Source organism: Emydura macquarii, unplaced genomic scaffold (genome assembly GCF_026122565.2).
Source record: "Emydura macquarii macquarii isolate MOO-44397 ecotype Brisbane River unplaced genomic scaffold, CSIRO-AGI_Emac_v2 contig_2422, whole genome shotgun sequence".
Classification (NCBI taxonomy): Eukaryota; Metazoa; Chordata; order Testudines; family Chelidae; genus Emydura; species Emydura macquarii.
This window is the reverse complement of record NW_027132559.1, coordinates 37,699,241-37,715,227: the sequence shown is the minus strand read 5'-3', so window position 1 is coordinate 37,715,227 and position 15,987 is coordinate 37,699,241. Positions and strand designations below refer to the sequence as shown.

Genomic DNA, 15,987 nt, shown 5'->3' with positions numbered 1-15,987 from the left:
AGTTACCTGTCATCAAGTACAGTTATAAGTTCTCCAGCTTTAAATGTTAATTCATTATCTTCAGCAGCTTCAAAATCATAGATAGCTCGAACCTTTCGACCCTCATGTTTGTGATTCGTTAAGAGGCTTGAAGTACTCGGATACAAACTGGAAAGTGTTGTTTGCTGTTGCCTTTGTTCTTTTAGTGACAATTCAATGGCTACAAAAGGTAAATAATTTCCTTTAAAATTCACAGATACAAAAAGGGGCAGATGTAACAATTTGTAAATTTTTCCTCGATGAAAGCTTTGTTGTACAACTCTGCATTTGTCACACAATGTACAATTTCTTCCTTTCATTTAGAAATAAGTACATTGAACAAAAATTCTAACTTTCATCATCCTAAAGCTAGTGTGCAAAATCTTGTTCACAGTTGAAGTCAATGAGAGCTTTACTAAAGCATTCAATGGGAACAGGATCCGTACCTAACATTTAAACAAAAAGGACATGATCCAAAGTCAGGGGGAGTTTTTCCCATAGGTTTATGCATCTGTGGGTTTGATCCAAACATTCAACTCTGTGAATATTTTTCTTTGGACACATACATTTTAATTTAAATTCTTATTAAAAGCTGCTTGAAGTGTTAAAAAAAGAAAAAATTAGTGCTATTTTTTAAAAAATCACTTTTAACAATTTATGGTATGGCTATTGGGCATTTAAATAAATCAAACAACTTACATCTGGTAAAACAAAATCCCTTGAAGCTGTCATATATCACAGGCCAGAAATGTTCACCAACTACTAGTGCAAAAACTTTATACATATAATGAATACACAGAATCTATATATCCCATTGCTAACTTGCTTAGTCATATAGGGTATGTCTACACTGGAACGTAAGCCCAGGTTTAAACTCAGGTTCAAGACTAACCCGCCTTCCATCTATACTGAAATTGTGCTACCCCAGGGCTCAGGTCTGAGCACAAGTCAAGCTGGCACACCCAGGGTTCAAGCCCTACTGCTTTGCAGTGTAGATGCAGCCTTGCTTGACTCATGTCCTAGGATTCCTCAGAAGTATCCCACAATTCTGAGGGCCGACTTCCTCTGTCCTCTTTATCTTAACAATTTCCATTTGACTCAGCTGCATGACAATCAAGCCAAAAGCACCCCAAGCGCTGAACCCCACTACTCCTGCAAAAATTAGCCACTTTCCCCCCATAAACATATTGGTACAGGTACTATTCCCCCTTTTCAGCTGGACCATGCAAGTCCATAATGTGAGAACATGAAGCATCCCTGATTTCTGCTGCCCAGATGCAACCAGCTCCTGCAATGGCTGCATTTCCTGGCTTAGGGTATTGATTCAGCAGCCCCACTCTGTCATAAGTCCATTCAGAGGGAAATGGCAGATCTCTGGCTTCACAAAGATTGTGAAGAGCACAGCAAGTCACAGTCATGCAGACAGCACTGATGACACTGGGTACCCAAACAGGTCTGTAGACATCTCCAATGTGATTTTAATCTGCCAAAAGCACATTCAACAACTATTCTACACCTGCTGAGAGCGTAATTAAGCCTTCTTTTGCCAGGGCCTCTGAAATCCAAACAGTTTCATAAGTCAAGGCAAAAGGGGGAACGTGAGGTCCTCCAGAAAAATGATGGGGACAGTAACTCCCTTTATGTCAACATCATTTGATGGGAATAGCATTCCAGCCTGTCCATGAATGTAGACTCCCAAGTAGTGAAAAACTCTGGCATCATGATCTTTTCCAGTACAGCTCAGATTGACATTCATAAATTGGCTTCTGTGGTCCACAAGGGCCTGAATAACGATGGAGTAGTGCTCTTTATGATTTATGTACTCATGCTCCTTGAGGAGGACTAACTACAGCCCATGAGTCCCATCAATGGCCCCAGTGAAATTAGGAAACCCCATTCTCTCAAAGATAGCAATTACCTCCAGAATATCTTTAATGCCAGCCACCTTAGATCACACACCTGATTGACTCAGAAACCTCTGCCACCACTTTACCCACAGTTGACTTTCCAACACCAAATTTGTTATTAACCGACCGATAGCAGTATGGGGTAACTGGCTTCCAGACTGTTATAGCAACACAGTTCTGGACTGGCAAGGGTGATCTCAGTTGTTCCTCTTTATGCTGAGGGGTTGGGGCAAGCGTCTTACAAAGCTCCAGAAACACAGCTTTCCTCATGCAAAAGTTCTGGATCTACTCCTGGCCATGGATCCACTGCTGGTCATCACAGGTCTGCATGACTATGTGGTCCCACCAGTCTGTGCTTGTGGCCCTGTGCAAGCAGTGCTGGTCTATGTAGAAGGCATCAGTGGCTATGCCAACTGTAAAGAGCAGCATCTGCCAATGAGTCTACTCATGTCAGGGTACTCGTCCTTCACTTCCTCCTCCTACGCCATGATATACCTTTAGTGGGACAGAAAATGCTGCCAAAATGTCCACCAGCGCCTCATGGGTGCGCTCCCAATTTCCTGACACAAGAATGAAAATGCAAGCAAGAAAAGTTCTTCAAAAACTGCTACCTCCATGTTGCTGGCACTGGAAATGCACAGACAAAAAAGACTGCTTGGCAGGCTGTGCTGGCAAGCTGTTCAAACTTCCTGTGATGTGCAGGGTGGGCACTAAATTTTTCCCTCAGTGCATCATGGCCAAAAGGATCGAACAGCCACATTTTGGGAGAAAACTAAGGACTCTGGGATATGGCTGGTTTCACTCGGGTCTGTGCACTTCAGTGTGTATGCCAGAGCCTGGGTCAGAAAAGTCTTAATATAGGGTTAAGAAACACAGTGTAGATGTTCAAGCCCAGAGTTTTCTAACACGGGTCTGCTAACCAGAGTCCCGCTAACTCTGGGTGTACAATGCAGTGTAGACATAAGCATAATGACTTTCAATAGACCCTGCTACAGACTTAAATCAAAACACCATTCTTTTTGTTAAAAATATAATAAGGCCAGATCTTGGGTGTATTGCCACTGTTAGCATGTTTGGTTTAAAAAACTGATAACTGGCCCTGGGAAGAACCCAGCATAAGAGTGATCCTGCTAAGGTGTACAACTGGCATAGGGGCTAATAAACAACACAAACACCTTGGTGCTTATGTAAGCAGAGAGGAAGGATGCAAGGTTACTGGAAAGGAAGTATTGTTAGGACACCACTACACTGTACTACCAGGACACCACTACACTACCATAATTCTGCACTAGTTTTTTGGGCCTACCATGGCAGTTACCAGCTGGTTTAACTTAGAGCAGCCCCATGACTGCTCTAAGTGCATGGTGGAGAAAAGTACACAAAGCAGCACTATGATCGGGGTAGTGCAAGCAAGAAATTTAAGCCAGCTTTGCACACTACTTGCACTGTGTGCATTGCTGATCCATCAAGTTTTGATACTTAGTCTAGACAAATAAGGTTGCCTCATCTGCCCCCAAATGTGGGAGAAATCCAAGTAAAGGATTTTCACTAAGGCGTTTCACAGTGATGCTTTCCCTGAGGTCACATTTAACTATTACAATGTCATTTCAATTTTTCAGAGCATAATTCAAAAAGCAGAGAATGGATTTTTTTTTTATAAGTAAAACAAAGTTAATTTTAAAAAAAATCATCTGGTTTTTAAATATTTAAAATGGAAATAAATCTTAACTGCAGTCCATAAATATACTATTACACACAGGAAAGGAGGCAAAAAAAAATTTGTCCCTGAAGCAGTACAGATTTATGATAAAGTGGTTAACAACTACTAAGATATATAGGTCAGAAAATAAATACACTCACCTTTTGCTAAATCTTCCTCTTCTTTTTTGTTAGCTACTGTACCTGGATCTTTGGCTACTAGAGCTGGACTTGCTTTTGCTTGTTCTGCAGCCTAGCCAAAAACCACAAAAGTGAAGGTTAATTACAATGGACTTTATGGCAGTGCACTAAATACACTATTCTGTTGTCATTACATCAATCAAATTTCATGAGGCCATTTATTTTTAAAATCCAATGTAAATCACAGCATGCACTCTTTGAAGTAGCATTCAATTTTTGTCTAATAGAGAGGAATTCTTAATGTTTCTATAAGTTGACATTTTGTTTCTAAAATGCATTATATAACTTTAAAAAGTAAACCTACAAAACTGCAGACATCGAAGATAAACTCAGTTTGTATGAAATTCCAAGAATTCACACATCACTTAAACTAACAAGTTTTTGCATATTATTATACCTGTGAACCAACTGCTGGAAATGTAACTCCTTGCTCCTTAAGATTTTTTATCATAGCAGATATTAGACTAAGTTGTGGGTCATTCTTGAATTCATCTGTCCATTCCACCATAAGAGCTTTTAACTTTTCACAGACTTTTGGATGACCCTAGAAACAGAAGTTACTTATATAATTGACGAATCTGTTCTTAATAATTCCTTAATTAAATTAAATTTAGTATCTCAAGGATACAAAAAATAATCAAATTGTTGTCCTCTTAAATCTCTTCATTTCCTATCCCAAAGAAGGTACTGTTCCACTGCATAGAAAAAAAAATTAAGGTGGAGAGTCTCTTAAAATGTTTAACCATTAGTATTGTTTGATAACATGTTGAAGAACCATGACATAATCCTTATAGGTAAGGACTATTTCAGCATTAAAATTGTATTTTAAGAACATTTAAGTTTTATTACTGCCATAGCCTTAGGAATTTAAAACTGAAATCTGTTTCAAATATAACTGATCTCTTACCAATTTAGCAGTTCTCTGTCAAAATTTAAGAGGTCTGGGCAATGGAGTCCTACTATTTGCTTTTTCACATGCACCAGATGGACTCGTGCTACTATGAGGTGGGTCATAACAATCATGGTCATAACTATTAAAGAAGTCAAAATGCATAAATAAAGTCCTTTTAATCCCTTAAAAAAAGTTCTAATGCATACACACTCTGTTCCCACCCCAACCTGACAAGCAATCATTTCCTTGCCATCCCTCATCTCTGTTAAAATTCACATCCCCAAGCAATTTCCAATCCCCACTAGCATAGATTCCATTCCACCTCTCACACAGATTTCATCTTCCCCCATCTAATTCAGATTCTGCCATGAAATCCTACAAATGAACACAATACATTACCTTATTCAATACGTTGCTTACTTCACTAGCAAAATCTCTTGAACATACTTCTAAATGAAAGATTTTACCACAGTTTGACACACATGCTCCTAGAAGCTGAAGAGAAAAAGAAATTTAAGGTCAGCCAAGCATTGTACAGCATAGCTTTGCAGGAGGAAAAAGGAAGGAAGGAAAAGGCCACCTACTGTTAGTGCCTGCATAGCAACATGAGGATCCTTATGGTTCACTCTCTTCATAATAGACCGAAGGCAATCCTTAGGCCTAATAATTGAGGGGGAAAAATTACAACTTGAAATATTACAGTCCATGAACCACATCTCATTATATGAGGAAAAATACAGAAGTAAAGCAAACTTTACATAAATATCACAAAAATAGTTCTTTGTTAGCTTGAAGTACAAAAGCCATTTTTTGTCAACGTTGCAATTTTAAGAACGGTACTTTTAGCAGTTCTACCTTCCTAACCATTTCTATATGAAAGATTGTTAGATTTTTTAATTAGGAGGAGCTCCCCATTAGGCTAAATGTATTTTATCTTCTGAATTAAAGTTTGGTGTAGTCCACCCAGCTTTATGTAAAAAGTTTTCTATTTTAAAAGAAACTTTCATAACCAAGTAGCAAAAACTGTGTATTGCATATAAAGCACATGGCATAATTTCTGTGAAGACCAATTGCTAGCAAGATCAAATTTGTCTCCGCATATTCAGATTTTCTATATGAACAAGAAACATATAAACATCCAATTTTAGTTTGGAACACTCTTCTTTGTGTACATATACACAAAGTAGAAAGATGAATAAAAATTTATAATCTGACTATAATATACAGATGGCTACATATTCTGCATGTTGGTATTTCATGTTGTAATATGAATGGAATATTGCAGGTCAAATGCTTTTTGTCTCTGATAGAAACTACAATTAGAACTTCCAGGCTAACAGCTATATTTTGGAAAAAAATATTCTTATTAACCAATCTAAAAACCCCTACAAATATTTTGTCTGTTCTTTAGAAAATTAAGGAATTGCTCAGTGATAAGAGTTCCTGCAGTCAGGAGTCCTACAGTGTTACACATGGCAGGAATGAACCTATTCTTTCCCAAACAGGACTGCACATCCATATGTGCTTGCCTCCTCTCCACCCATTTCCTCTACTAAACTGTCTACCACTGCTTTTCAGGTGGTACATACTCTCTCTCACACTCCTGTCAGATTAGACTCATCTGCACCCCACAGGTCCCAGTCTGACCACTGTTACATGGCTATTCATATCTGGACAAGGTAAGCTTTGCAAAGTACCCAGGGGGCTTCGTGTGGATAAAACTGGTATAATTATAGTATAACACACCTAAGAAACATTTCTATACACTTACTAATGATAATCATGTACTGTACAGTATTTTAAGTGAATATGTCTATTTTTGTATTCTGACACCACCGTGTTTTAATGTCTTTGTAATTCCTGTATGCAACCACTCAAAATATATGAAAGGATTTTCTATTTCTCTGGGATTTTGGAGAAATGAAGATGAAATTTCTATTCACATCTGTTCTAGAGATATTCCTAACCTAAAGAGGTTTAGAATGTTCTTTAAAAGTTAAGAAAATAATTTGAAATCTCCATATGCCTTTTCCAATTTGCCCCTTGCTGGCCAGAAAAATTCTACCCTGGCATGACACCTGTTGTATGAAATTTGAGGTGGATTGCCTTGGTTTTGGTGAAATTGCGGAAAGGGGAGCAGTGGTTTGGAATATAAATAAATATAACTGGTATATTAAATTCGTTGCTATGGAGATACTAGTTGTGACACTGGCAAACCAGCTAACCTGCTATGACTCATAACTTAATATCAGGACAATTCACTTGTATGTGAATATCAAAGAGCTGTACTAGACCAACAATCACTAACCTATTCATTTGTGTTAACAGAAATTAAGGGTAGATGCTAAGTATGTTTTGTCTGTATACCTGTATCCTATTAGAAATTTACCAATGTAACCAAATTAGCTTTTAGATGGTAACGCCTTCTCATGTCTTAATTGCCTTACATTATGTATGCCACTGTGTTCAGTTAACCTTAAAATCAAAGATGTGAGATATTACAATAAACGAAGAATATTATCTATATCGTCTTCACCTTATCTAACCCTGTTATAATAAATGACTAGCTGTTGCCTTATATAAATAAGTGTAACTGGATTACCTGTATATGCATAGGAAATTGCATGTTAACTTCAAAGTGGTGGGTGAGGGCACGCTCAACAAAGAAGGATCTGCAGCCACATGCTGTGCTCAAAACATTTGACAGCCTGCTTCAGCTATAAAAATGAAAGCTAGGGCATGATCCTGCATCTCTTTAGTCTGCTGAACTTTAAACGGGGAAAATGGTTCAAGCCGTAGGAATTGGATCTCCAAATAGTTACTTGGAATACTCTGAAAAATGCATGGAAAAACTAAGAGTCTACCTCTAAGCTGCATTTGGATTCTAACCTTTTGGGATGATTCCAGAGACTTTTCCAAGCCAGCAGACTCATCCATCACTGCTACAAATCTGCTATATGGACCTTGTAAGCATTTGTAATGTATATAATCTTTTAACTATTCAATAACTCTATTTTCTTTTATTAATAAATCTTTAGTTAGTTTACTAAGGACTGGCTGACACCGTGATAACTGGGTAAGATCTGTAATATATATTGACCTGGGGGTAAATATCTGATCCTTTGGGATTTGTAGAATCTCATATATAGTGAATTGGCCTTTCAATAACCTCTCACTATATTAGACCTGTTTGTCTAGATGGGAGCCAAGGGCTGGAATGCCTAAAGGAGACTGTGTTTGGCTTCTTGTTAACCAGTATTGTGCTACAGAAGCTCTTTTGATACTGCCTTGATCTAATCTTGAATCTAATTATAGAATAAACCACCTATTTTGGGGGATTGTCTGCCGTGTCTTGCAGTCTGCTGTGAATGTGACATTCTCAGTGTCCACCATCCCAGGCACCCAGTCACACTAGTACGCCATAATAAACAGACCTCCATACTCCCAAAAAGAGTGGAAAACAAGATTTGAATGTTTAGGGTTCTGTATTATATGTCTTAAGCTTTTTTTTACAGCACCTATCACTAATACCTAAAATGAAGCAGAGAATATCATTCCCTATACTTTTTAAGCAATAATGAATTCATTAACTATTGACAAGAATAAGCCTTTCTATAGTCTTACTTTAAATCACCTTTTTTTCTGGGGGACTCCAAAGTGTATACTACATACAGGTCACAGACTTGTAAAATCAAATTTCTAAAAAGTGAACTGGATTGCTGAGGGGCACACATTTTTAGTAGCACCTGGGGGAAACCGGCTATTTTTCCCACATTTTGGGGGACCAGCAATCACAGCTGCTACAAGAGGCAGGCAGAGCTCTCTCCCTTTCCCCTATTTCTATCAAAGAAGGAGGGAGGGAGGAGGAAAAAGAGCACAGCAGCTCAGCACAGCTCCACCTGCTCCCTCACATCCTGTGAGCAATGGGTTGAGCCTCTGCTCCTCCTTACCCCTTCCCCTCTGCAGTACCAGGCTTGTGAAAGGACAGAGGGAATTAAGAACTCCTGGAGCTGCTCCTCCCCCAGCATGGTAGAGAAGGGGATCCCACTGCACCTCCCCTAAGGCCTGTCAGAAGAATTGGAGGCAGAATTGACTTGGGGGCTAGAATTGCTTGGCACGCATACAGGCAGATGTAGGAGTGATGACAGACGCCCTCCTCTACACATACTTTTCAGACGACTTTGAGCACTGTGCCTGTATCATAAAATACAGTAGTACACTATATAAAAACAGCTATAGTTGTAATTAATGCTTTTTTAGTAATCTAGGGTATTTACTGCCAGACAGATTTTAAAACAATTTAGCATGCAACAGTCTTATTTCTCCTGCACTTCTAAGAACACTCATCATTCAAAAAGTCACTTATTACACATATTTTTCATAGTGCTTTAATTATCATACTCTCAAACAGATCCCATTCTAGGCCATGTCTGAACTTTTCGGAAGAACTTTTCTGAAAAAAAGATGCAAACTTTTCTGAAGAACTTATCCCAACTTTTCTGAAGAAAAGATGCGAATCAGCAACAACCTGCTAAAGAATAGTTATACCTTACAGGTAAGATATGAGTTTCAAACAGATGATACCTGAACAAAGACCTTACATTTTAAAGGTTTCACATACATCATAACAGATAGCTTCACTTTCTACATTATTGGTAAGAGAAAATGCTGCAGTTCTACTGGGCCTGTTCTATAACTAAGTGATTTTTTTGGAGGCTTGCGGGTTGGAAAAAGTATCACCACTCACCACAAGCAAGCACACATTTTTTGAACATTCCATTGAACAAACCCTCTCAACACCAACTTGCTTTTCTTTCTTCTCAAGTGAATGTACAACAGGGGGATTCTTTTCCTCCAACATCCAAAACAGTTTTACACCGTGCATTGATATCTGACAACTAAAACAAAACTCTGGTATAAGTTACACTACTGCTTGGCTAATCTATATTTGGCTGTCTATTTTTTACACAAACCTCCACCTCATATGTAGTATTACTAATTATAGCAAAGGCTGCTCCATGGTATGGCCATTTTATTCAGTTTTATGTCTTCATAAAACAGACTGAGTCTATATCAATATAAGATAAACAAAGTCAAACTTTTCTCTCCACAGTTACTGCAATACAAACATGCACACACTTTGGAATAAATGCTGTCCATACAATCATTACACATTAATTTTATAAGCTTCAGTGTAATTGAGAAAAGGCGTAAGTACCTTTTAGTAACAACTGTTATTAACATTAAAGTTAAGGTGTATGTAGACCCAAGAAAGTAACATTACAAGGACAAACATTTAGAAGTATGGCAATTAAGAGTTTGTCCAGCACTGAAAAATAGTGATGAGTTTACCCGCCCAGGTACAAAATCTATTTATCAGACATTTATCACGGTTAGGGCCCTACGAAAATCATGATTTCATGGAGGGTACAGAAACCAGGAAGATGCCCCAAAACCATGATCTTTTAAAAAATGTTTAAAAAGGAAAAATGTCTATAATCAAGTATTTAATATGAAAAATGACCTTTAGCTTACAGTGCTGTGCCCATGTGTGGAAGAAGTGTTGTGCACGTGCACAGTAAAGGGTGCTCTACAGAAATCTGTAAATGCAATCTAGGTGGCAAACACTGCTCACTGACAACAACAGAATAACATGTCTAAAAAAGCTAAAATGGTGTCTGCAGATGGTCACACAAAGCAGTATTCATCCGGGAGTTTTACATAGTGACGGAGATAAGCTTTTCTGCACCTCCTGCAATGTTATTGTAGTAGTTATTAAAAAGAGAGTGACACGCATCTTGAATCATGTATTCACAAAAGAGAAAGCCAGGAATACAAAGCAGTATGGGCAGCTGCTTTACCTGCTAAGAAACAAAAAAAACCATGACTACCTTGTTTCAAAATTGCACCAAAAACCACGAAGCACGTACTCCATAAATTATGACCCACCAGAGGTGTGCATTTACACAAATATCCCTCTTGAAAAACTGGACAACCCAAGACTAAGGGAAATTCATTAGATGGAATGCAGCAAGAGATGGAGAGATTCCTTCACATCTCAGCTGGGTTGATAAATATTTACTTGAAGCTGATACGGTCACAAGCAGGAGATTATGGAACTCGTGAAGCAGTCAGGTTGTTTGTGGTCACAGACAAATCAACTGGCCAAAATCAGTATGTGTCACATATTTTATTTATTTTGCAAGGTCTAAATGGTGAAGACACACCTGACTCGGAACTGAAAGCTGTCCTTGCTGATATAATTTACCTAAAGACGGTTTGCAATAGCTTGCACATTGGTATTATAGTTAAGTATTTAAATACCTTTGGGATGTATTTTGAGGATATCGGTGCATTTATCTCTGACAATGCATCCTACACGTCAAAAGCTTACAATCAAGTGCTTCAGGACTTACAGCCTATCTCAGGTCTACACTCAAAATTTCAGACATCCCTGAGCGACTTAGTTCAGATGATCTAACTCCTGGTATAAACAACACTGGGTCAACAGTAGAGTTCTTTTATCGACTTAGCTACCTCCTCCTGGGGAGGTGGATCAACTACAGTGATGTGAGAACCTCTTCCACTGCTATTTTAAAGTGTCTACACCAGTGATGTAGCTACAGATGGGCCTGGGTGGGCCACTCTGAAAGCAGGCTCACCCAATCGGTTGCAGAAGTTCTTCTGATGCTCCGCTTAAGCTATCTTGGCAACTGGAGTGTTGGGCAGCTTAGTTTCTCGGCCGGTCGCTTCCCAAACTTCCTGCTTCTGGTCATATGACTGGAAGCCAGAAGTTTGGGAAGCATTTGTTTTTCGGCCGGCCCACCCGGGTCAACCACAGGCTCTGCCAGAAAATCACTTCTGGCTATGCCCCTCGTCTACACTGAAGTACTACATGAGTGCAGTTGCAGCATTTCAAGTGTAGGCAAGTGCTCAGTTCATCCTATCTGCAATGCTCACATAACAGACCTTACTAATGAAATTGGGGTGACCAATTTCCCCCAAGTTAATAGCAATAGTCAAAAAGGGTTTAAAACATTGTCTGAGCAGAAAATTGCATTTTAAAGAGTATTTGCAAAGCACAGTTCAAGTTGTGGGTTCCAGTCTTCCTGTAAAACTGCCCCGTGAACCAGTTAAGATGAGATGGGGAAACTGGTATGCTGCTATTGAACACCATGCACAGTTTATTATTTTTTACTCCAGTTTTGTGGAAGAAGACATGAAAATTACACAACACATGAATGCACTGAAGGAGCTGCAATATCTGCTGGAAAAATCAGACATTTTACAGATAAAACTTGACTTCATCACAAGGCATGGCAAAGAGCTTGTTGATTTAATCCTGTGAAATCCGTGTTCAAGTTGACTTAATTAATACATATTGAGCACTTAAATGTAAGCAACACAGCAGTGATGCAGAGATTCAAAACCCATGTATTAAAACTTCTACTGAAATTGCAGATAAGCTTTCAAACTACTAACTCCCCAACATCAATGAAAGAAAATCATACCGGCATACCAAAGCTGTAAGGGTGTTTGATCCTATGCAAATATGTACATTAAGGTTGGATACCCTTCCACTGAATTCCATTCCTGGTTTCAACAGGAGCTTGCAAAAATGAAGTACAAGGCTACTAGTTTTATGCAACAAAATGCAACAGTGACCTTTCGCTGATTGCTTTTTGGAGGTCTGCAGAACCAACTGCATCTGAGGAAGTGGGCTGAAGCCCATGAAAGCTTATGCCTGCTGAAATTAAATGTTAGTCTTTAAAGTGCTACAGAACTCTCGTTGTTTTTGCTGTATATAGACTAACACGGCTACCCCTCTGGAACTCTTCTGCAGAACCACACTTTCCCAACATTGCAAAACTGACCAAATGATATTTTTCTGTTGTCCCTAATTCTGTGGATGCCAAGTGAAGCGTTTCAGCATATGGGCGGGTTCTTGCTGTGCAGACACAATTCATGATACAGGAACAAGTGAACCGAATAAAGATACTTAACTGTGATTCAAAAATGTAAAACAGAAATAAGTGAACATTTAGTGGACTGCAAATGTTTGTGCTTGCTTCTGATTTTAATTGTAAAATTGATTAACTTTACTGGTTAAACTCATTCCATGCAAACTCCATGAAATTCAATACAATGACATTTATACTACTGCAAATTTTCTAAAAATAACCATCATCATCATGAATTATACTGGGCCTTAATTATGATGGATGATAAAAACCAGTATTTTTAATCTCTTGTAAAAAGCCAAAGCAACAAAAAACCCTTGCCCTGGGCAAACAGTCAAATAAAATTTTGTAAAACAGATAAGAAAAGGTAAATAAGTAATCCAGTACTTCATACAATCTCTTAAATACATCTGAAAATTCCAACAACTGTTCAATGAGGAAGGCTTGGTTTACATTCTGGCCTGCACCTTGGGATAAATTCTTTGCTGGGGAGGCTTTGTGCTTTCTGGGACTCCATACCTTGTTTTCTAGAGGCTTACAGTGCAGTCCAAATTCTTCCCATGCAGTCCTTCTACATTATATGATAGTTGAAGCACACTATCTTTGCTTGAGGCTAGTTTGAATTGTCAGATAAGTGAGCTTATAAAAAGATGCATTCAGACCATGCATTCCCAGCTTCTAAAATAACACTGCTATGTCACCACATTCCGTTTTCCACAGCACACAACTCCAAACTCAATCACATTCACTACTATTTCTATAACAGATTGTGATACCCTGTGTCTGAAAACACCCCAAAAATCCCATCTTCACCAGTGTCATATAATTATGATATGTTCTGCACAAAATACAATTATGTTTTGTACAGAACATATATCATAAATTATGTCCCTATACAAAATATAATTATGATATGTTCTGTACAAAATATGCCTTGCTACTAGAACATGTTGGGAGGTAGGAAACACCTAAACAAGATATTCAGGCACAACGATGGAATGGCCAGACGGCATTAATGGCTCTCTCTCACCTATTCAAGAACAGATTCTACTAACAGGAATTGTTTACAATGAAGGCATCATTGTGCAATGGGGCTTGAATGATCAATGAGAACAACCCCACAGGTCACAAGCCCCGATTGTTCTAGCAAGCTGAAACAGATTATAAAAAGGGGAGCATGACATCATCACTTAGCTTCTCTCTCTTCTCTCCCTCCCCCAATTCAAAACCTGAAGACTCCTCAGAAAGAAAAAAGGACTTTGAAAAGGGGAAGGGAAGTCCCAGGCAGGGAAGGTTTTCCAGCCTCTGTTTAAGAAACTGTTTGTACCAGCTAACAAAGATGAGACATTGCTAATTCAAATCTTGTTAGTATGAAGAACTTAGACTGTGATTTTATGTTTATTTCTTTTGGTAACTACTTTTAATCTCTTTACACTGGCCACTTACAACCACTTAAAATCTATTTTCCTATAGTTAATGAACTTGTTTAATGTTTTATCTTAAGCAGGGTGTTCTTGAGTGAAGTGTTTAGACAAACTTTGCTCAGTAACAAAAGATGGTGCATGTTCCCTTCCACTTTGCAGGAAGGGCAGACTGGATAATAATCTTCACTGGTCAGGTTTATTGACCAGGGTTAAATGGTATAATCTTGGGGTCTGAGGCTGGAAAGCCAGCTGGAACTTCATTATTGTTGGTTTGTGAATGGTTGGGGAAAGCATTAATTGAACTAAGTTGGGTGTCTGGTGCCACCTGCTATCAGGTTGGGTGATAACAGGGTCTGGAGAGGCTGCCTATGTGTCACTAGCCAGAGTCTGGTGGAGAACTCACCCCAACCTAAATAGTGGATAAGGGTACCCAGTGGTTCCATAGCTCCCAGGCTGTACCCCAGCGGTTCTGCATACTGTCACACAGATTTTTCCAGAATATTCAATTATGTGAATCCCATATCTCAGATTAGGATCTGGCTCATCATTTTGAGAGAAGAGTCCTGAATAAAATATATCTAGGAGGGTATTCAGCAGGGATGTACTACTGTGTATTGAGAAAGTAAATTCAACAGCCTATGCTAAGAGATGTATCATTTATTATTCCCCTCTTTAAGACACCCATTTATCAATACCTTAACACTTCAATGAGCTCCTCCTGACAATTGAAAATTTTTTTTAAAAAAATACTTAAAATGACACATACTATCATACTGGATTCATAATGACAGTGTTTAAAACAGACATCAAATCTTCTGTTCTCTCACACTTTAAATTAATGCTGTATGCATGAATGCAAGTCCTAAAATCAAGACCCAATGATATTTCTGAAGAAAGATTTTAAAATATTAATAAGTAAATATAAAAAACCCTCCTTTACTTCCTATAGCAAGTACATTCTACATCAAGTTAATTAAGTTACTGATGACAAAACTATGTCTGAATACAAAATTTTCATCACGCCTCCTCCTCCCCATCAATATAATGAAGAATGAACTGAAAGGATAAAGATGTGAAATATTTATAGTTTAAAAGCAAAACCACACAGTTCATAACACTTACCCTGTGCGCGACTGTCCAACTTTATCACAAATATCTAAGATAAGGCCCCAATCCTCTGCAGTATTCAACTCACTGGTTGCTTTCTCTGATTAATAAAAAGAGTAAATAGATCACAATAAACTTGTTGCTCATATATATATATATATGTGAAAGTTTAACATAGAACAGCCAAGATTCAATGCTGCAAGATTTCTGTTAAATGCCAATGTTTGATATCACCCTGCCTTTAATTAATATATTGATGTAATTCTTACAAATTTGCAGTTTACACATATGTATTTTTTACTGTTGTATCAAACATTAAAATATTCAAACTTTCACATGGTACCCTAATATTTGAATTAATAAGCAAATATGCATTTCACTTTTTCTGTTTGAATTTCAAACAATACATACACAGAATGATTTTTATATTAAAAGAAATATATTAGTTTTCAAGAAAACTTTGTGCACTCTTGGTTCTAGGACTGCAAATCAATTCCAAAGGCTACCACTTCCCAGGAAATTAGTATACTGTCTTGCCACATCAATACACCTTTATGCCTCAGTAATTCAGTCACCACATATTCAGTAATATGCTGCTGTGTCTTGTGCTTGCCTGTTGTTTGCTTGTAAATATTGATTTGAGCAGTTTCACGACCTGTAGATTGTGACCCCCATTAGACTGCAATGGCGCCTCAATGGGTTCCATGTTAAAAAAAGAAAAATCAACCCAACTTTTAGTTCCCCAGCCTCAGCTCTGCCCCAGTTGATTTCTTTAGTGG

General features: G+C 38.2%; 1 protein-coding gene across 1 annotated transcript in view; it reads right to left on the bottom strand.

The window, feature by feature from the left end:
* STAM (signal transducing adaptor molecule) overlaps nucleotides 1-15,987 on the bottom strand; it is a 73,648-nt gene that overhangs the window by 30,142 nt on the left and 27,519 nt on the right. Inside the window, exons 2-7 of the mRNA XM_067562313.1 lie at nucleotides 15,224-15,308; nucleotides 5,301-5,376; nucleotides 5,116-5,211; nucleotides 4,222-4,368; nucleotides 3,786-3,876; nucleotides 7-199 (exon numbers count right to left, since the gene is read on the bottom strand). Coding sequence (XP_067418414.1) covers nucleotides 7-199; nucleotides 3,786-3,876; nucleotides 4,222-4,368; nucleotides 5,116-5,211; nucleotides 5,301-5,376; nucleotides 15,224-15,308 — 688 coding nt within the window. The remainder of the gene's footprint in view (nucleotides 1-6; nucleotides 200-3,785; nucleotides 3,877-4,221; nucleotides 4,369-5,115; nucleotides 5,212-5,300; nucleotides 5,377-15,223; nucleotides 15,309-15,987) is intronic.